Source organism: Sminthopsis crassicaudata, chromosome 6 (genome assembly GCF_048593235.1).
Source record: "Sminthopsis crassicaudata isolate SCR6 chromosome 6, ASM4859323v1, whole genome shotgun sequence".
Classification (NCBI taxonomy): domain Eukaryota; kingdom Metazoa; phylum Chordata; class Mammalia; order Dasyuromorphia; family Dasyuridae; genus Sminthopsis; species Sminthopsis crassicaudata.
This window is the reverse complement of record NC_133622.1, coordinates 39,877,023-39,897,972: the sequence shown is the minus strand read 5'-3', so window position 1 is coordinate 39,897,972 and position 20,950 is coordinate 39,877,023. Positions and strand designations below refer to the sequence as shown.

The 20,950-nt window shown below is 37.0% G+C and overlaps 1 protein-coding gene across 4 annotated transcripts in view; it reads right to left on the bottom strand.

Moving 5' to 3' along the window:
- PDGFRA (platelet derived growth factor receptor alpha) overlaps window positions 1-20,950 on the bottom strand; it is a 46,513-nt gene that overhangs the window by 11,038 nt on the left and 14,525 nt on the right. For all 4 annotated transcript variants that reach the window (XM_074275437.1, XM_074275440.1, XM_074275439.1 and 1 more), the window contains exons 4-17: window positions 16,617-16,880; window positions 15,465-15,595; window positions 15,106-15,277; window positions 14,822-15,011; window positions 12,360-12,475; window positions 11,060-11,186; window positions 10,098-10,285; window positions 8,810-8,904; window positions 8,556-8,688; window positions 4,405-4,509; window positions 3,315-3,425; window positions 2,794-2,947; window positions 1,989-2,155; window positions 437-552 (exon numbers count right to left, since the gene is read on the bottom strand). In XM_074275437.1, the coding sequence (XP_074131538.1) occupies window positions 437-552; window positions 1,989-2,155; window positions 2,794-2,947; window positions 3,315-3,425; window positions 4,405-4,509; window positions 8,556-8,688; window positions 8,810-8,904; window positions 10,098-10,285; window positions 11,060-11,186; window positions 12,360-12,475; window positions 14,822-15,011; window positions 15,106-15,277; window positions 15,465-15,595; window positions 16,617-16,880 (2,069 nt within the window). The remainder of the gene's footprint in view (window positions 1-436; window positions 553-1,988; window positions 2,156-2,793; window positions 2,948-3,314; window positions 3,426-4,404; window positions 4,510-8,555; window positions 8,689-8,809; window positions 8,905-10,097; window positions 10,286-11,059; window positions 11,187-12,359; window positions 12,476-14,821; window positions 15,012-15,105; window positions 15,278-15,464; window positions 15,596-16,616; window positions 16,881-20,950) is intronic.

Here is a 20,950-nt window from a genome sequence, read left to right as displayed (position 1 = left end):
TTGCAGTGGATAGAGCACCAGCCCTAAAGTCAGGAAGACCTGAGTTCAAATCTGGTCTCAGACACTTAACACTTTGTAGCTGTGTGACTGTGGGCAAGTCACTTAACCCCAATTGCCCCAGCAAAAAAAAAAAAAAAAACTATTTGCTATGTCAAAGAAATCCAGAGGAGCCTCAACTTACTGTGGTTTTCATCATAGAGCTGAGATCAATGGGGATGAGTGAGATAACTATAAAAATTAATGGGAGATCCACAGATCAAGAATGCCCTTTCTACCTGCACCTTAATCTGTATAGTAGCTTTCTCTCTATAGGAAAAAAAAAATAATAACTTCTTTTATCTGGATTCTCTTTGCCCTTCCCCCAAAGGCTCACCTCTATCCCCACCTCAGGACTGGATACTCATTGGATGTAGCCTGTTCTCTTGAAGATACTTACATTTTTTGAAGCCAAAAACTCCATTCCTCGGGCAACTTGGTAAGTGAAGCTCAACAGATCCAAAAGACTGAGACCTTCGGAGCCGTCATCTGAAAGGAGGTTTTTGACTTCTGGATCTGTCATGATATAAGTGAAACTATTAGGGACAATTTCAATGACTAAATAGGCTAAGTAACAGAGATAAAGGAAGATATTCTTCCTGCAGAAAGAATACTTAGATTCCCTCTTAGAGAAAGTCACTACAGAAATGTCTCCTAGTTACATGGGTCAATCTAAAGTTCCTCTTAAGAAAGACTAAGTTACTGGGCAACTACGTGATGCAGTGGATAGAGCACCAGCCTTGAATTCAGGAGGACCCGGGTTCAAATCTGGTCTCAGACACTTAACATTTCCTAGCTGTGTGACCCTGGGCAAGTCACTTAACCCCAAATGCCTCAGGGGGAAAAAAAGAGGCTAAATTGACATCCTAAAAATGTTTAATATCCAATTCCCAAATTTCTTCTTCTTCAGTCTTGGTTGTCAAATCCTTCCCAATTAGTCTTACCCCTCAAAAAAAAAGACAGAAAGGAAATATATAATTACCCCCTATGAAGACAAGTTTCCAGGCAGAAAAACACTACAAACTAAAAGTGCTATTTTCATGGTATTTGGTTCATATCTTCCTCTTCCCATATTTTGTTAAAAAAAAAAAAAATCAAATACCAATTTAGAAATGATAGCAACCCTCAGATCTGTGTTAAGTTTTGGTGTGGTTGAAATTTATCATTTTTTTCCAGCTAGTATGAATTGGAATATTCTCAGAATTTTCAAGGAAGGAGGAGAAAGAACTGTGTCAACAGTTCCTAATCCTCCATTGAAATTTTTCAGGAATGAGAAAAGAAAACTCCAGCCATGTACTGATTTCGGCTGGCGAAGTAAACTCTGTAAAAGCAGGCTCTCACTGCCAACTTAGTCTAGGATTTAGAGTGACTCAGGTTCTCCTAACACTAAGAGCCAGGACTACCAGCTCTGCCTTGGAAGCACAGAGAAGGAAGTGCTGGCCTCCATCAGTATCCTAGAGTCATTTTTAAAAGGGGGTTATAAATTCAACCATTTGGCATCCAGCAGTCAAGTTTGTGAAAGTGGAGAAATAGAAAATATTATGTGGGTATATTGTCTTGCAAATTTTACAAATATAGACATCTACATGAGGCTCAAATGAAGAGATGTATATGAAGCATTTTGTAAACTTTTAAATATCATATAAATATACAAAAATAATTAATATTTATTATTAGAGCATAACATCTAAAAATCCTGAGTGTTTTTTATTATGTTTAAAATTTACTGGAGCATGTCAGTATTATAGTATCCTTTTTTTTTTTTTTTTTGAATTTGTATTATCCATTTTAATGGATGAGAAAACTGAGATCCAATTCAGTTAAGATCAAATAATGAAAGCTAATCATCACTACTCCTAACCAAGGTGATCATTTAGCCAAAAAGCTGCCATTTATATATAGGAAGATGACTATATTCAAAGTAAACTGCAGAAGGGCCTTTTCCCATTTACCTGATACAGATTTCTTCTTGTATGATGCTGGTCGGTCATACATCGATCTTTGAATATCTGAATATTTTGAGCCCTGTTTCCTTTCCAGCATAGGAACATACTGTGTGGTATCAGCTTGCTTCATGTCCATATAATCCCCATTGTTTTCAAAGGATAAAATGACATAGCTGTAAAAAACATAAAAGTAAATGTAACCCAATCATCCCCTTCCAACAGATCAGTGACAAAAGCTCTCTATGATGTTGTTGATGAAAACAACATTTAGCATCCTACACACAGCTGTCCACTAAGTGGATATTCTTAAGTACAGAGAGGACTCAATGAACCCTCACTTGGCATTTCAGGGCACTTCACATCTGGTCATGGATCTATGCTTCTACAAAGAGCATCACTTCTCTTGGCCCCACTATAGACTTGAAGACACAAAGAGACTAAATGTCCCTGGCAAGGAAATCCAGGAACAGCTGGCCGTGGAACTCAACACCCCAAGTTATAACTAGCTTCTGTTGTGCTTCCTTAGTCACACTACATTTGACAGAACTTAAGTTGTCTTTAAGTGGCAATAGTCAAGTGGCTCCAAGAAGCTCTCTGACTATAAAATCCATTCAAAGGTTTTCCATATGATGCCATGATCGACACATGACTTGGAAGGATCGGTCCATTCCAACTGGGCAGACTGGCTTGGAACAGTCATGGATCCGTGATCCAAATTTTGTTGGCAGATAAGCTAATAATGGTATCTATACTCTCAATCTGAAAAGACTTACAAATCGGTGAGCGTTTAATACTCTTTGTCCTCCCTCACCTCCTTGTGCTTTCATCAGCTGAATTCATCCCAAAGATGTCTAGCTCTTTCTTTGCCTTCTCTGGATGGTGGCTCAGGAAATTGTCCCTATTCTTATGTAGGTAGTTGACCAAATCCCCATAGAAGCAATATTCAGTGATGATATAAATGGGACCTAGAAGAACAAGAGAGAAGTTGAGAATGATTAACAATGAAGAACAATTTTTAGAACCAAAAAAAGTACCAAATAATGATCTCTTGAGGCAATACTCTGGTTTTTGCTCCAAGACAGTGGAACTTTAACATATCTTATGACACTTCTTTCAACCCATAAAAAAACACTCATTTAATGGGGTGTGTGTACGTGTGTATGTGTGCATACATTGTGTGACTGTGCTGCATGCATGTATATGTATGTGTGTATGGTAAGTGTATGTGTGTAAGTGGGGGAGGGGAAGAGAGGGAGGTGGGGAGGGGATTGTCACATTTGATCGCTTTCAAAATCACAGACAAAATATTTGCTCCCAGATCCTCAAGCCTACCTGACTTGGTACACGCTCCTAGAAGATTTACAATGTTTAAATGAGGTCCCAGGTGAGTCATAATCTTGAGTTCTGACATGAGGGCCTGTTTTTCACTGGATCTAGCTGTGGCTGTTGAGAAGTAAAGTAAATTATTTAGCTTGAACTGTACATGCTCTCTACTTGCAAAGACCATACTATATCATTTAAGTCAAAAAATGCATTAATCCTGTCACCTTGCATTGTTTTATTTATATGTTGTCTAAAGGGGGACTGGACAAAAGTTCAATTTAAGGATGTCTTTGGAGGGAGAGGGAAGCTAGGTATCCAATCCCTAACCTTTGTGGTAAAGAGAAACCATTTAAATCAGCTCTTTTTCATGATATTGATGGAAATGAAGTAGAGGAGGAAAAAGACAACCAAAATAAATGAAATACATTAAAAATAATAAATATGATGTAATCTTCTGGTCCCAGGTTCCCAGCATGCTCTAGAGTGGTTCCCTTGAGGCAAATGTATAGGAGGACACAGAGGAAGGCCAAACAAGGATGGATTATATAGTCTGCTTCATTAAAGGGAATAGAACTCATAGAACCATTGAGGTACTAGAAGACATTAAGACTTTTTATATTCCTTCCTCAACTTTTAATAAGTATAATAACAGATAAAATAGAAAAATTAATATATTCAGATTTTATTTCATTGATTTTCTCTGATCACCTTGATGAATATATGATATGAAATGTCCAAAAAAAAAAAAAAAAAAAAGAGAGAGAGAGAAAATTATTACCTTTCCAACTAAGGTATGATCACATGGTTAGTTAAACAATGATCAGTACTACAATACACTCATCTAAATAAAATGATAAGTTTCCTTAAAATGTACGATGTATAGTAGCAGTTTTCTTTTATTTTTATGAAACACTGGCTTCAAAATGTTGATAAATTTGCCAGAGAAGGAATGCTCTGAGGGAAAAAAAAGACTCCTGAGATTTGGAAGTAACTACTATAATGTTCAGACTGATTTAATGATTAAATTTTCCTATATTATTTTCATGATTTTGGAAGCAAGCTAAAAGTACAATTTTTTTTTAAATGCTGCCATATTTACGTTTTAGCATTTTCACGGCCACCTTCATCACAGGCTGGGAACGGCTTAATCCGTATGCAGTCCCTTCAACCACTTTTCCAAACGCACCTGAGCCCAGGATTCGGCCTAAAGAAAACATAAATAATTGGTTCAGTCAAGTGTTACAGACACATCACCTTAGCTTTATTTACTACCCTTCAGCGTTCCCAAATGTGCAAGTGATGTGAGTGAACATAATTATTCCTCCAACATCTTATGTCAAAAACAGAACAGAGGCCTTAGAGAAAAGCATTAGAATAATTACTTTAATCATATGGCATTAGCAAGGAAAAGACAACAGAGAGAAATGAGACTACATTCATTACTGATGGCATTACAGCACTAAGAGCTGGGACTAGCTGGGACAAATGGGGCTTTTCCTCAGAATGCTGAAACTATGCTCCCTGTGGTGACTGTCACCTCCCATTTCAACATGAAGAACTCATCACCAGCCTGAAACCCCATTCAAGGAAACTATTCCAAGGCCCTACTGACATGGCCTTCCTCTCAGAAGGCAAGTTCTTTCCCAAACACAAAGGGACAAGTATCAGAGTGTCCCTTTTCTCATCCACTGCCTCCCTGATGAACAGTTTTTGTCCCAGGTGAAAATATCCAGTTACAGCTCTAATACAAGTTATCTCATTGAGTCAAGCTTCCATAGAGTGATCTTAGCTACTTCTCATTCATCAAGTACTTTTGTATTCATCCTTCAAAAAGTTCTCTGGTTCTCCCTACACCTGTTTTTCTTCACAAAAAGATAGTAGTTATATTACTTATACTCTCTTACTGTCAGGAGAGTCTATATTTTCTGTTTCTCCTTTTTTTAATAACCCCCAAAAAAATCCTATTCATTTTAATAAATATTCATGCACAATTTCAAGAAGGCACTGACTTCCCCCAATATATGTATCCACTCCCCACCCACTTCACAGAATGTTTATAGGATTATGCTAATAGCCAAGGAGAAAAGTGAAAGAAATGATTTCCACACCCTGGAAGAGTTTACAGGTTAAAAGGGAAGTTTCCAGTAGTGAAAAGATCAATAGCAGTAGAGGGCTTCTGGTCAAGTGTACTTTGCTTTACATAAAGATGTGTTTGTATTAAGATAGACAGATGAACATATAGATAGAGAGATGGATGGATGAATACATTATCCACCTCCTTCTCTCTCTCCATCATCAATTACATTTTAAATGCCTGCAGAATTTGCTATTTAAACAAATCCAATAAAAAAGAATCTGTTTATAAATATGAATAATCTTATCTACTTAGCACTTTATCACATGCTGTCTTGTTCTCTGAGTGTTTGTGATATGGTTAGCTGCTTGAGGACAGGAGTTGTCATATACTTTTGCCTCTAAGAAAAAAGTACCTTCACAGTACCTGACACCTCATATTTACCTCGTTTATAAATTGACATTTTAAAATATCCTGGACCTAAAACTATCTGCATCTATGATTCTCTAGTGACTATATAAATTCTTAGATTTAATAGAGTAACATCTTATTATTCCAGACAGGAATTAGCAAACTACAACTACAACCTATATTGCTATTGTATTTTAAAATGTAAAAACCATTACTAGCTCAAAAGACCACAGAAACATATGGATATGACTGTCAGGCAGTAATCTATCCACCCTTTCCCTTCCCCTCATCTAAATTAATGCCAAGAATTCACAAAAATAAAATGTAGATTAATAGAGTATAAAAAATTGTCTTCTTTGTAAACTTTGGAGGAATATTTGTTGACGAATATTCATGGTATTCTGCTCACAATTAGAAATACACTGAGTTACAATCTAACTTCTGATACTAAGTCCCTTAAACTCTATGTGCTATGTAGAAATTTGTAGAACTCATCTACTAAATGAAAGCAGATCACAAAACAGTTCCATATTTTCTGTAATAATCTGTAAGCCGTACTAATATTTTTCTGATTTGTACCTTGTGAAGAAAGTGTTCGATAACATAGTCATAGTAATGATGATATGATACAATAGATTGAGGAAAGGGGAAGGTCAGGGTTATATTTAACCTAAGTAGACTGACTAAGGCCTCTATATCATATTAATGGTGAGCTGGATGGGCCAAGTACAGGGGCAAAGTTTCCTAGAAGAAGAAAATTCTTTAGAGATTTAGGAGATTTAGATTCCTGAAATGTCCAAGAGCATGGAGTTACAAAGATTTGGTAGTATAAAAAATACTGGACTTGCTTAGAATTTCAACATTGGCCAGCTTTGACTGATCAGTTAATATATGAGCTTTCTGTAACTCTATACCTGCCTTTTGTTGTAAACTCTTCTTCTTTTATAAATAAAATCCCTTCTGAGTTCCATTGGAAGTTGAAATTTAAAAGGGAGGAGTCAGATGGTTACTCTACATAGGAGAATTAGGCTAGCAGAGAAATGGGGGAGAAAGAAATTAAAGTGCAGTAAGACATCCATCCATCAAGTCCCAGACTTAGTCTCATTGAAAGAACCAAAGAAGAATGAGCAAGGGGCAGGACCCTCAATCCCAGAATGATTAAGGTGATCCATAGGCCCCTTGCCTGTCTTAGAATTTAAACATAGTACTATCTTTAGCCATTACCTTCAACAGTATGCTTAATTCTAACAGTTGTGATTCCTGCACTATTATGAATAATTAGCTCCAATTCAACTTAGATTTTATATAGAAAAGATTTTGAACCCAGATTTCTATAGAGGGAAATTTTAAATTGAAAAATTATCTGAATAAGGCTACATATCAATGCTTAATTGAACTGGCATCAGCATAATTACCCATGTTATTGGGGTTACTACAAATTCAATCAGCATTTTACTTTTGTGAATTTAAATTAATTTTTCCCCATATTTTCATTAATTTTCAACTTCCTCAATCAGAGCTTTAACTAAGGTGAAGAAAGTGATATATTTTCCTTTGACGCACAAAGATGAGGGGAACAGAAAATATAACTCTACTCTCTCAATCAGAACATGCCTGATGTGGTTTAATATACATAAAGGTGATCTTACAAACATTCAAATAAGAATAAGGAGGTGCAGTTTTTATCTTCTTTGCCTTGGGCACAAAATTACCTAATTATTGTGCTGTGCTTATCTGTCATTCCATTTATCTATCATCCATCCATTCATCCAAGCATCCATCCATCCATCCATCTATCTATAGAGAGAATTTGTTTCCTGAGAGCTTTGTTTGAAGATGGGACCACCTAGAATGCAGTGTTTAAGGTTGGATCAAGCAGCTATGGAGGGTCAAAATTAAATTCAGTAAGTGATTCATAAATGTTGCAAACAAGACCAACGTAAGAGATTCATTTAGTATCTTCACATTACGTACTAGCCAAATACTGATGGTAGCACCAATAGCTTTCACAGTGAGACTTTCTGACATTCTGCATTCTTTCATTCACAACTTGATAAGAACATATTCTCCTTGGGTTAAGTATTTTTCTCTTCATCTAATCACAAGTTTGAATGAAAAGTTGGTAATGAGTTTTAGCTTTTATATTGGCTGTTTTAATTTTTCTTGCTTAGAAAAATCCCATTTTTTTTTGACAGAAGGAACATAAAAATGTTCAAAATATATTGGATCAAAATATCTTTAGTAGTTGCCTTCATTTGTATATCATCTGTTCCTTTTTAGTTACAGAAATATATTTTGCTTCATTTTCTGTTATTCCCAATGAAAAGCCATCGGATAGATGTTTTGCCAGGCCTCCACATAGTCTTTTTCCTTTGTCTGAATTTCTTTAACTATAATTTGCTTGGCAACATGATGAAAAAAAATTATTGCTGTGATTCAATAACATGGATCTTTCTGAAAGCGAATTTCCACAGCAGTATCCAGCCAGGCTTTTCCCATATCTTGCCTCGGAGGACTTATTTCCCCTCATAGTTTCAAGGAACATAGTGGAAAATTCTATGAAGTCTAAAAACATATCTCCTCTCCTGATTACTACCTGTGAGACATTGGTCAACTTATTTATCTCTTGGATCTTTATCTTTTCAAGTGTAAAGGTAAAGGTTTAGATTAGATTCCTTTCCATGTCTTGATCTATGATCCCATGGATATTAAAGCTGTTTCTCAATCCCAGGAATGTTAAGATGTCAGGCAAAGAAAACACATACCAAGGACTAGCCCATCTCTAGGAAACTCCCATCTTGAGTCATAAGGCAGTTGCATCGGATCCACATAAATGTACTCATGGCCATCGGGGCTAATGGACTCAATGACTCTCCATCGAATTTCATACCGAGGTTTCTGCAATTGAAAGGGTGAACCACTTTAGAAGTTGGTAGGTTACTAGATAAGGAATATATATATGTATATTTCTATTTATATGTAGCATCATTAGCCAGGCTGTTCTGTTACTGATACTTACCTGTTTCCATATGACAATCAGGATAATGAGGGAAAAGATGACAATCACTAGTAACACAAGGACCGAGGCAGCCACTGTCAATTCTGAACGAATAGCTGAAGAATAAGAAGAAATTTATTTAGAATTTCCTCATGGACCTTTGTCAAATGCATTTCTTTTTGGAAGATCCCTTGACTTCCTGCTTATGTAAGATTTTTAATTAACCCATTTTTTTTCCGTTTCCCATCTATAAGGAATAAATTAGGACTTACATTCTTCAACCTTCAGCCTCTTTATGAAGTTCCTCCTATTGTAATACTCCCCACCATCCCATCCTCCCCTCCAATCCTCTATCCTAATAGGGTAAGGACATCATGGATTTCCAAGACACCAAAGTTGGAGGGAGTCGGATTTTATTCACTAGACTCCCATAAGGTTCTTATTTCCAAGGTTTTTCCAACAGAGACACTTCAAGGGACAAGTCCCTTAAGTTCCCACAACACAAACTCAGAAAGTGCATGATTTTACTGGTGTCTTTTGCCCTTCCCCCAACCTTTAAAGAGAGGAGAAAGAGAAAGAGAAAAGAAGAGGAGAGGAAAAGAGAGGAGAGAAAGTGAGGGAAAGAAAGAGGAAGGAGGAGGAGGAGGAAAAAAAAGGAAAAGGAAAAGAGAAAGAAAAGGAGAGAACCCTCAACTCATATTTTAAGTAAGCCTGAATTCCTGCTCTGTAACATGTACCCATTAAAACTGTCACTTGATCATGCTATTAGTTTGTTTTTTCCCCCCTACTAATAATCTTGATCCTGGTTACTTTTAATCTCTGTCTTGTTGCAAAGCTATGTGTATATGTAGTAGAGACCTGTGTTAAGTAAGTCCTGAACATTTTTTATATAAGAATTTTAAATAAGAATTCCAAAAATTTTTAATTCTGCCAGTTGCAAAGAAATCATCAAAAATGAAAGAAGTAACTAAAAAACTTCACAAAATTTTAGAGCTGCACTCAGGTGGTAACAAAGGGTACAAAATTGGCCTTGTAAACCAAGCTCTGACACCAATTGGCTTTACAAATCATACAAGTCATTTGACCCCCTTGGATCTCCATTTTCTCAGATGGAACTATTACCTATAAACCCTACTACACTTTGAGGAAAAAAGCTTTATCAACTTGGAGAATGCTTGGAAATAGAAGATGAAAGCTGAGATTCCAGCCAATGACCCTTTTCCCCCAATTCCATAAGATCTATTAAAGAGGAAGAGTGGGTTACCCAAGGCTACTCAAGTTTCCACTAACTGAGTGCCACCTAACTCACCAGGAGCCACGAGCTTCAGTTCCCGGCTCACCATCCCAAGCGAGTTCTTTGCTAGGCATCTTACAGCCATGGTGTCTTCAATTTTGTCAAAGGTCACTTGGCTCTTCACCACACTATTATCGTGTCTCTGTGTGATTATATCGGACATGTTGCTGGCCAAGAGCGTCCATGAAGTTTCATTATTACACCTGTACAAACGAAGAATATACGTAGTTGAATTTGAGTCATCAAGGCCAATGAAGCAGATAATCCAGAAAAATGGTTCCTTTGCCCACAGAAGGACTTTCTGGGAGTCACATGATTATCTTAGTTTGTGCTAAATATAATGAGGCACAGTTAGTTATATGGCAGGGGCCATATAAACAAAATGAGAGCTAATAATATTGAGAGCAAAAATTTTTTTTTTAAATACTACACATTCAAAATTGTATAATTCAAATATTTCCCACCCCTTTGAAGAAAGACTCTTGGTTACTTTCCTCTCCAACCATACAATGGCCACCGTGTTCCTAGACACCCATTTTCCAGATGCAAAGACTAAATTTGTGGCCAGAGAAGAACTGGAGTACATTAATGAATACAAAATAAATAATTTTAATTACATTAAGCTAAAAAGATTTTGTACAAAGAAAACAAATGCAGATAAGATTAGGAGGGAAGAAATAAACCAGAAGCAAAGACTGATCCCCAAAGCATCAGATGGCTAGTGCTTTCTCTCTGCTGACTGCAGAGATGCTCTTTTTTATCCCTTCTTACCCACAAGATAAACCAATCATAATTTCCAGTAATAACTTCCTCTTTAAGTAAGAGTTCAAATAAAGATGAATTGGGTCAATAAGACCTTCTTCAATCATAGACAGTGTGATTCTAAGGTTCCCTATAAGCCACACGTGAGAAAAAAACTCATGAAGTAAATGTGGTGAATACTGGATGAAAAGAGAAAGGAGTAAGTGGCTTCTTACTTTGTAATATCCTTGCAAATCATCCATTCCACATTTGGAATTGGAGTCCCTTCTGCTACACATCTGACCATCTGCCCACCTGCAGAGCCATGGTTGTCATCCTCCAGGTCCAGAATAGAAGCAGGAACTAAAAGACAAGGTTGAAAGACATCAACCCATTGCTTCTCATGGCACAGGTAGTTGATGAGAACAAGAGAAAATAAATGTTCAGAGCTCCTAGGTTCAAATATGACCCTCACAGGAGAAAAGATGTGAGTGCTAACTACTCATCAGTAAAATGGGAGTACTAACTTAACTACTTATCAATGCAAACAAACCCAGCTCCAGAGAAAGTTTCAGAATATGGCCCATAATTCTCTTCTAGAAAGGGCAAAAACTTAGAGAACCTGGGATTGTTAAACATGAAGTGGGAATGAGAAAAACAAATCTTTTTTCAGTTTGATTTGTATCATGGTGCTCAACTAAACTATTCTCCAAGATGATTCTTTATGTCCACTGAAGACCCTCTCAACTCTGCAAATCTATGGTTCCATGACTTTCAGTGTAACTATAGGAGCTGGATAATTCTGAGAAGATAATTTTCAAAGAGTCTTTAAGTGTATCATTAATCTTCAATTGCCAAAATAATTCATTCTTTGCCCAGCTGGAAATTCCCAAGATTGAAAAATGTTAGTTCATCAGAGGAAAATGGACTACCTGGGCTCTATACTATGCCCAGTTTGGAAGATCACCTTGTGTAATTCTGAAAGAGCTGGTGGTCCTCATATTTGACCCACACTCTGGCATCTCAGGAGAGTTCCAATGTCCTTTTATGAGACTTGTGAGGGTCGGATTTGGTTTGGGAGTAGGGTCATTCGGGTCAAAACCACTGTAGAATGTCCATTTCTGTTTCAGCCACAGATCATAGGAGAAAGGCTAGTACCAGGGCTCTTTTCTGAATGTGAAACCATTCCCCAGAGAGCTATACATATCCATTGGAGGATGAGGGACTCTGCTGCCCATTCCTCTAGCTAGTAGGCTCTAGAAGCAGAGGCTGACAGCTATTTTAGGATTGCATTGGTACTGAAACCCTGTCTCAGAGTGGCTCTGGACTCCCAAAGCCACCCAGGTCAAGAAGACCTAGCAGACATCTCCTAGCCCAATGATGTCACTAGTCCCTGGTGCCAGTTGGGGGTTGGCCATCAGCTCTGATTTTCTCTACCTGGGAGAAAAAAGGCAAGAAGCCAAACATTCCTTGAGGTTAAATGTCATTATTCTCATGCCATATCAACCCCAAATCATATTCATTTTCTTGACTTACCCTGAATTGTAAGTTCAAAAGTATAGTTCTTAGTATCATCCTCATTTTGAGCCATAATTGTATAATATCCACTATCTTCTTCCTTAGCACGAATCAGTTTTAATTTGCTTTGATATCTGTAAAGAAAGGAATTTTTTAAAGATTCATTTCCACTTCAAACATTAGAAAAATAAAGCCCAATCATCTTTTTTTAAATGTTTTTGAGCTCAATCATCTTGATGAAAGTAATAACAATTACAGATTTCAATGAATAATTGATTTGAAATATATATTGTGTGGAGGCCAGATCATGCTTTTGTGTTCACACCATCTCTTTTCCAAGATTCCCAGTTTGCCAATACTCAAAAAACCAGAAACAAATGATATATATGGAACTGTGGGAAATGACCATAGACAGAACATCAGGGGAAAGCAGACACATTCACATTCTACCTCGGCAACATGTAAGATGAAGGACAATGGATTCAGCCTCCTGAGGCTTGTTCTCCTCTGAGCTATCATGAGGCAATGGAAAGAATGCTGGCTTTACAGTCAGAGAATTTCAGTTTGCACTGCACCTAGCTGACACCAGACAAGTTACTTAGGCTCTCTGGGTCTATGAATCTATGAAATGAGAGAGCTGCAGGTCATTTTTACCTTCTTTCTAAATATGATTTTTCTTGTGCAACAAGAGAATTGTATAAATATGTATACATATATTGTATTTAATATATTCTTTAACATGTTTAACATGTATGGGACTGCCTGCCATTTAGGAGAGGAGGTGGAGGGAAGGAGGGAAAAAAATTAGAACAGAAGTTTTTGCAAGGGTCAATGTTGAAAATTTACCCATGCATATGTTTTGTCAATAAAAAGCTATTTTTTAAAAAAGAAAGAAATGAGAGGGCTGAATTGAGATGCCCCTGAGGTCCCTTTCAGTCCTGAATCTATGACCTCTCACTTACAGAATGGAGCAAATAATACTTGCACTACCTAACTCACAAGGGTACAGAAGAAACCATGTCAAACTTTGGTTTTTGTCTTAGTTCCCTCCTTTCTTAAAAAAAAAAAAAAAAAAGTGTTTCTCTTCCAGTGATTTCATAGAATGAGCTGTTGCGGTATTCTTCCCTGATTCTTAAGATCCCTCATGATTTCATAATTCTACAATCCCATGATTTTCTATTTAAAACAGATCGTGCAATATAGTATAACATGCTGATCTAAACCTAAGAATTCCTGCTATCATTTGCTCCCCAAACACGCCCAGCCCTCAAGCTTACTATCCTTTCCATACTACAAGACTCTTTGACTTCATTCTCTCACCTAAGGTTGGTGAGCCTGTTTTACATTCGGTGTTAATTTTGGCTCTCACATCATATTTAATTTTTCAGATGCGGTATCAAGAACATTTCCAAGGCCTCCCAGCTAGGAATAAAGCTGGACATTTTCCACCCCTCCTTAGAGCTTTGAAACAGAGATGGCAAATTTAGAATATAAATATCCTCTCTTCTTCAATCTCCTAAAAGACATCCTGATATTCATCAATCACTATACTGCCTGGGAAAAAGAATTCAGATATTTTCTATGAATCCTGGGAACTCACTGCCAAAAGTGTTTCTCCTCATAAACTGCAGGAGGAATTTTGTTCAGGTAGAAAAAAAATATATCACATCTGAGCATGAAATTTGTAAGATATTAAAAAGGGCTCTTTTGCTAGAGAGCTGTGCTATTGAGATTTATTTCTACCTCTCTCTAGAATGGATTGTGATCTTGACTAGATACAAGGGTATGGACTAGCTGGCCTTTAAAAAATACCTTTTATCCCAGTATTTATTATTCTAATTTTAGAGATACTAGAAAAGCCCTCAAAAAAGACCATGTAGTATTTTCCCAGACAGGTAAGGGTACAGTAGAGAGAACGCTGGCCTTGGGAGTCAGACTGAAATCTAAACTCAGACATTTGCTAGCTATGGGACCTGGGCAAGTCACTTAACTTAATCCAGATATCCTGCCTCTTTTTGCTATTCTCCCACACCATGCTGCCTCATATTAATTGAGCCAGTGAAGTCTTCTTAATTATTCATTAGCAATGCAGAGGTGCCATATACCATGCAGGGCTGTGGGCTCTTCGACAATATGTTAAATCCAAGTGGCTCCAATCCTGCTGCCCTTCTCCGGGCCAAAATTCCACCAGACAGCTGGATCTGGCCATCTGTTTTCAACTGGAGGAGAGGTTTTTACAACTTATGGCTCTTTCTAATGTAATCATTAAATACTTACCAGGGTGCCATTAACTTATTAAAAGGTTTGAGGCAAAGGAATTTTGTCTTTTATGCTTCATAACCCAGCTTATGGCTCTTTGAATTGATTTCATTTATAGTCTGGGTCATAAGACATGTACAATTCCCTTACTAGGAACACACATATAAAAACAGAGGCAACGGGCATGAGGGAAGACTTACTTGGGAAAGGTCTCTCTTTACCTTATTTCCTGGATCTTATCTAAGCCAGTGATGATTTCGGTCAGATTCTCAATTACGGTCATATTGTCCTTAAGCCAGAATATCTTTGGTGGTGGATACGCTTGCACATCCACTACAAAATGGCGGACTTCATGCAAGTTAATGGTTTCCATCTGACTGAAGTTGGGTTTGAGCTCAATAAATCCCTTCTCTATAAATGGAAAGGTTCCCATTAATTAATTAAGAATTGCCACAAAGTACAGGGGGGGTCATTGCTGGGTGAGACTTACAGACAGAAATCGTACCATGAACGGAAATGGTGACTTTCTTAATTTCCTTAGTTTCCTTGGTAGCATGACGGGCAGCACATTCATAGTCTCCACTATCTTTCACTGTCACCTTAGGGACCGTCAGCGTGTATACCAACTTGAGAGATGGAACTCTGATCTCATCAACTTTCAAAATGCCTTTGTTTTTCTATATCATAAAGAAAGGGAAATTGCCTTAAAATTGTCTACCTCCAATAAATGGAAAGAGTACTTTTGAGCTAACAGACTTAAAAAAGTAAATTGGTAATTAAAAAACAGATAGCTCCATAGGATCTGTTTCACCCACATGGAATTGTGTACATGGTTTGTTGAATGACTACATGAATGACACATACCACTTTTCCTGGATAATTCCATTGAAGGTCAACCACCTCATTGTGCAAGACAGCACAAGTTACAACAAGAGTCTCTCCTGTTTTATAAACGGTTTTCACTGCCTCTATCTCAACTTCAAGCTCTGGAGTAGCTAGAGGGAAAAAATAAGTTACAGAAAGATGGAAACAATGCAATATATAGATATTGTATATAGACAGATACAATAGAGTAACCAAAGGGAATCTTGAATGAGTAACTAACAAGTTACTATCATTATCTGAAGTTTAGTCTCCTTTAGTTTTAAAGATTTTTCAATCCAAATTTAATTGTTCTTATTATTATTTAAAATAGTTAAGTAATATTTAATTCATTACCTTTTGGGCAAATACATAAGTAATTATATGTGTAGATACAAATGTGTATACATATATAATATATACATACACACATACAAAAATACATATATCTCTGCAAATGATTTTGTCATAGCAAAAAACTCTTGAAATTGACTTTTCTGGCTTGGTACACATACGAAATTTATAGCTGGCCCCATAAGATTAGTCTGACTTTATTTTGTACATGCCACACTTGGCACAGTCCTCCAAAGAGAACTGTAAGTAAGCTTCAAACAAGAGCAAGAGATAAGTTTAGAAAGGAGGCGTAAGGCTTTCTTTTCTTGCATGGAATAATTTGCTGAGCTTGAAGGAAAAAAAGCAAATTCATTATTCAATAGTAATTGTTTTTTTAAATGAATGGGATTTTGCTATATCAAGACCTGAATTATCAATCTAGGTGAAATTGACACAAGTCTTAACCCTTTACTATGATTGATGTATGATATGATCTACTAAAATGACAGCTTTGACCGATAGTATCAAGAAGTAACAGCTCAATTAATCAAAACCCAACAAAAGAGATGATTCAATTAATTATGTTTATATACTCCAGATTAATTATGTTTTTGTATCACAGATTTCAGATATGGAGACAAATACACCTCCAAATTTTCCATATAAAAGATTTAGTTTAAGAATAAAAGCTATTTGCAGGGTTTTGTGGGAGGGGAGAGATAAGGGAGGAAAAAGGAGAAAGGGGGTAAGGAAGATGAGAGACAGATATGGGAAAGGGAAAAGGAAAAAGGATAAGGGAGAAGGAAGAAGGCAAAAACCTACCCGTTATCGTATAAATGTTGAAAGGAATTGTTTGGAACTCTTTCCCTTTGATAACTGTTTCACATTTGAATTGTCCCATGGCAAAGTTTCCAACAAAACCTTGTCTGCTATCATAGAAAGCATGGACCACTTTGTCATCACTGTTGAGTAGAATCACTTGAGCTTGAGGATCAGTTGTGCGACATGGAATGGTGACAGATTCATGTTCCTCCACAAAAATTAAATGATCAACCATGGCTGAAGGTACGAAAGGCACATCTGGATCTGTTGTAAACAACAACACAAAATATTAGTCTTAACTGCTGCGCAAGCAACAAGAAGATGTGGTTTAAAGGCACTGGCCCTCAAAAATAAGAGGAATTGCAGTGAACTGTCAATCATAAACTATAACAATCTACTTATAATCTAAAAATACTGACGATGCACACCTATATTAATCAGAAATTCACTGCTCATCTTCAAAATAAGCATATGTTCTGTTTTCATCTTAGGAAATACAGGGGTCTCTAACAGAGGCATAGAAGGATTTAATAGACTAAAAAGACTTGAGTCAAGGTTGCATCTAAGACTTTGAAAAGCAGTACAAGGCAAAGAGATGGGAGATAGAGATAGAAGGAACAGTACCAATCAGGATGGCCAGAATAGAAGGAGGAAAATAAAAAGCCTGGAAAGGTAGAATATAGTTAGGATATGAATCACAGAACCAATAGGACTTTATATTTGGTACTAGAGGTAACTGGGAGCAACCATGGCTAACCCAATAGAAGGACAACATGGTCAGACTCATAGGAAATTGGTCAAAGAGGGAAGAGGCAGGAACAGTCACTCATTAGAAAGTATTACAATAGTCCTGGTGAGAGGCGCTAAGGAGCTAAATAAGTGGTAACCATGGGATTGTGTGAATGATTTGGCAATGGATTGAACATGCAGGGACAGTGAGGATAGAGAGATTAAGTTTTGATTAGTTGAGATGGGACTTCCCTGACTAATATCAGGAAAGTGGTTAGGGCTGCTATTTTAGTGGATTATGTCATACATTAATCACAGTAAAGGGTTAAGATTGGAAAGATGGCGATAGCCTCAGTAGTTATAGAAAAACTGGGAAGGGAGGGATAATTTGAGAGGAAAAGACAGTAAATTCTATTGTAGACATGTCGAGTTGAGGAGTCCCAAAAGTGCATAGTATTATGGAGAATACTTCAGTAGAGAGACTAAAGTTAAATATCTAGAACTGGACCTGCTCCCAGGACAGATGATAATCGAACTTACAGGAAATGATGAAATGACCAAAAGAGATAGAGGAAGAAGAGAGCAGAACTTAGGAAGAGCTTTCAGAAAAACTACCTTGAGGGAGCATATCATAGATGAAAAAATTGTCAAAGAGATTAAGAAGGAATGGTCAAGCAGCCTAGAGAAGGGCTAAGGGAGAGCCACAGAACATCATCCAGGAGGAAAGAGAAAGTGAACAAAGACTAAAGAAGTCTTTGAAAAATGAAAGACTCTGAATTCAGAGTTGGAATCTTGATGCAATCACTTTCTAGCTGCAGGATCATGGGCCAATTACTGTTCTTTGCCACTATTTCCAGATCTTCAAAACAGGGGCAATAAGCAATAAGCAAGATTATCATGAGATAGGTGTTTTTTAATTCTAAAGAAAATTGCAAGATATGAACTATTCAAAAAGTGGTAATTAGTGAATAGAAGTCAGAATATTTGATTTCTTGTCTTAGTTCTATCACCATACAGCTATGTGCCTTTGAACAAGTCATTTCTAATGTGTGAGATGAGAGGGTGAAGTAGAATTTGAGATTCCTTTCAGCTCCCAGTTATGATTAGAATTAGAATATGAATCAACCTAAAAAACTCCCAAGGAAAAAACCCAGCTAAACTGCCTTTGAACCTTGCAAAATCCTAACCAAAAAAAAAAAAAAAAAAAAAAAAAGAATAATAAAAATCTGTTTTGTCTTGAAGCCTCAGTTGCCTTTGGCCAGATCTATTGAAATAAGTACAAATATTTTTATTTTTTTAAATAAAATTTCAAGTGGTAAATAGGATTTATAACACTCAGACCAACATTAAATAAGGTCTTGGCTAGCATACCACTAAGTGGCTAACACTGTATAGTCAGTGGGTATTTTCTTTTCAAAAGAAAACCATTTACTTAATTTAATCTACCATGGTCACAGCTAGAAATTTTGGACCTTTGAGCAAAAAGGCCAGAAAAGAGCTTGCCTGCCCTTTATTAATGACAAAACAAAACAAATCTCTAGCTCTCAGTGTTGAGAAAAGTCTTCTTGGGTGGTGCTTTTGCCCCTAAGGAGAGAAAAGGAGGATTTTGATCTTTTCCCTATGCAGACAAAATCCCAATGAGTAATTAACCATTATCACACTGATCTGCAGCAAGAGGAGCCTCCCTAAACATTTAGATGGCTTAGCTAAAGTGAGCAATGGATGAAAATACAGCATATAAATAATAAAAGTCAAAGTAACCCTGGCTGAATGACAACTATGAAATTAGTAGAAGCCTTCTTCTAGGGAAGTTCTCCCTATCCTGTGCCATCCAGGTTTGTCTCTGGGGGCTCTTCAGCCTCTGGGAACTAAATTATATGGACATTGCTTACATTGACACCCTTTCCTAGAGCTAGAATATTCAAGATTTAGGGGTGGAGCTTTATACCATTTTGTCCTTTAGGCAAAGTATCTTAACTACTTTCCTCCCAAGAGTCTCCCCCTTTTTCTGTGTGATAAGGACATTACTTTTCCACAAAGATGTCATACTTCATAATAATAGTTTGTGTTCTAGGAAATATATAAAGCATTTTCATACCTATTATTTGAGGCTAGCCCAGTAAGAAAGATAAAGCAAGTATCTGATTTTACAAATGAGGCAGCCAAGGCTCAGCTACTCAATGACTTTTTTCTTTTTTTTTTTTTCCCCTGAGGCAATTGGGGTTAAGTGACTAGCCCAGGATTACACAGTTAGGAAGTGTTAAGTGTCAGAGGCCAGATTTCAGGGCTGGTGCTGTATCCAGTGTGCCTCCTAGCTGCCCTTCCAATGACTTTTCTTGGGAAAGCTCCTAAATGCTTGAACCAGGAGGGCTTCAGTTCCCAAGGTCTGCCTTCTTGTTCCAAGTCCAGTGCTCTTTCCACCACATCACCCAGCCTTGTCTTTTTTCAAGTTGTGCAAGTTAAAGATAATAATATATTTTAGTACCCATGATGTACCTACTAGAAAGATGTGTTCAATTCTATTCTACTCCATATGAACTTGGTGACAATTAATTGAGATGATGGTCTACCTCTGTCAGTATCACTATCTCTTGGTTCTAAACAGTTTATGGGAAAAGGACCCATATGTTCTAAAATATTTATAGCAGCTCTTTTTTGTTGTGGCAAAGAATTGGAAATTGAGGGGATGTCATCAATTGGGGAATGGCTGAACAAGTTGTGGTATATGAATGTAATGGAATACTATTATTCTATAAGAAATAATGAGCAGGAGGGCAGTAGCACAGTGGATAAAGCACCAGCTCTTAAGTCAGGGAGACCTGAGTTCAAATCTGGTCTCAGACATTTAATATTCCTAGCTATGTGACCCTGGGCAAGTCACTTAACCCCAATTGCCTGAGGAGAGAGAGAGAGAGAGAGAGAGAGAGAGAGAGAGAGAGAGAGAGAGAGAGAGAGAGAGAGAGAGAGAGAGAGAGAGAGAGAGAGAAAGAGAGAGAGAAAGAGAGAGAGAGAGAGAGAGAGAGAGAGAGAGAGAGAGAGAGAGAGAGAGAGAGAGAGAGAGAGAGAAAGAAAAGAAAAAAGAAAAAACTGAACAGGTGGTTTTCAGAAAAACCTGGAAAGATTTATATGAACTGATGCAGAGTAAAGTGAACAGAACCAAAAGAACACTGTACACAGTAATAGCAACATTGGGCAATGATTAACTATGATAGACTTAGCTCTTCTCAGCAATACAGTGATAAAAGACAATTCCAAAAGATCCATGATGGAAAATGCTTTCCACATTCAGAGAAAAAGAACAATGGAGTCTGAATTCAGATCAAAGCATGCCATTTTCACTTTTGTTGTTGTTTTTTCCTTTCTGGTGTTTTTTTTCCTTTTTTGTTCTGATTCTTTTTTTCACAGCATGACTAACGTAGAAATGTTCAATATGATTCATATATGTATAACTAGTTGCTGTCTTGGGGAGGAGGAATAAAAAGGAGAAAAAAAGAAACTCAAAACCTTATAAAAGTTAATGTTGAAAACTATCTTTACATGTAATTAGGAAAAACAAAATACTATTCTAAAAACAAAGAAACCAGGTTATGGAGTGGGTAAAACAA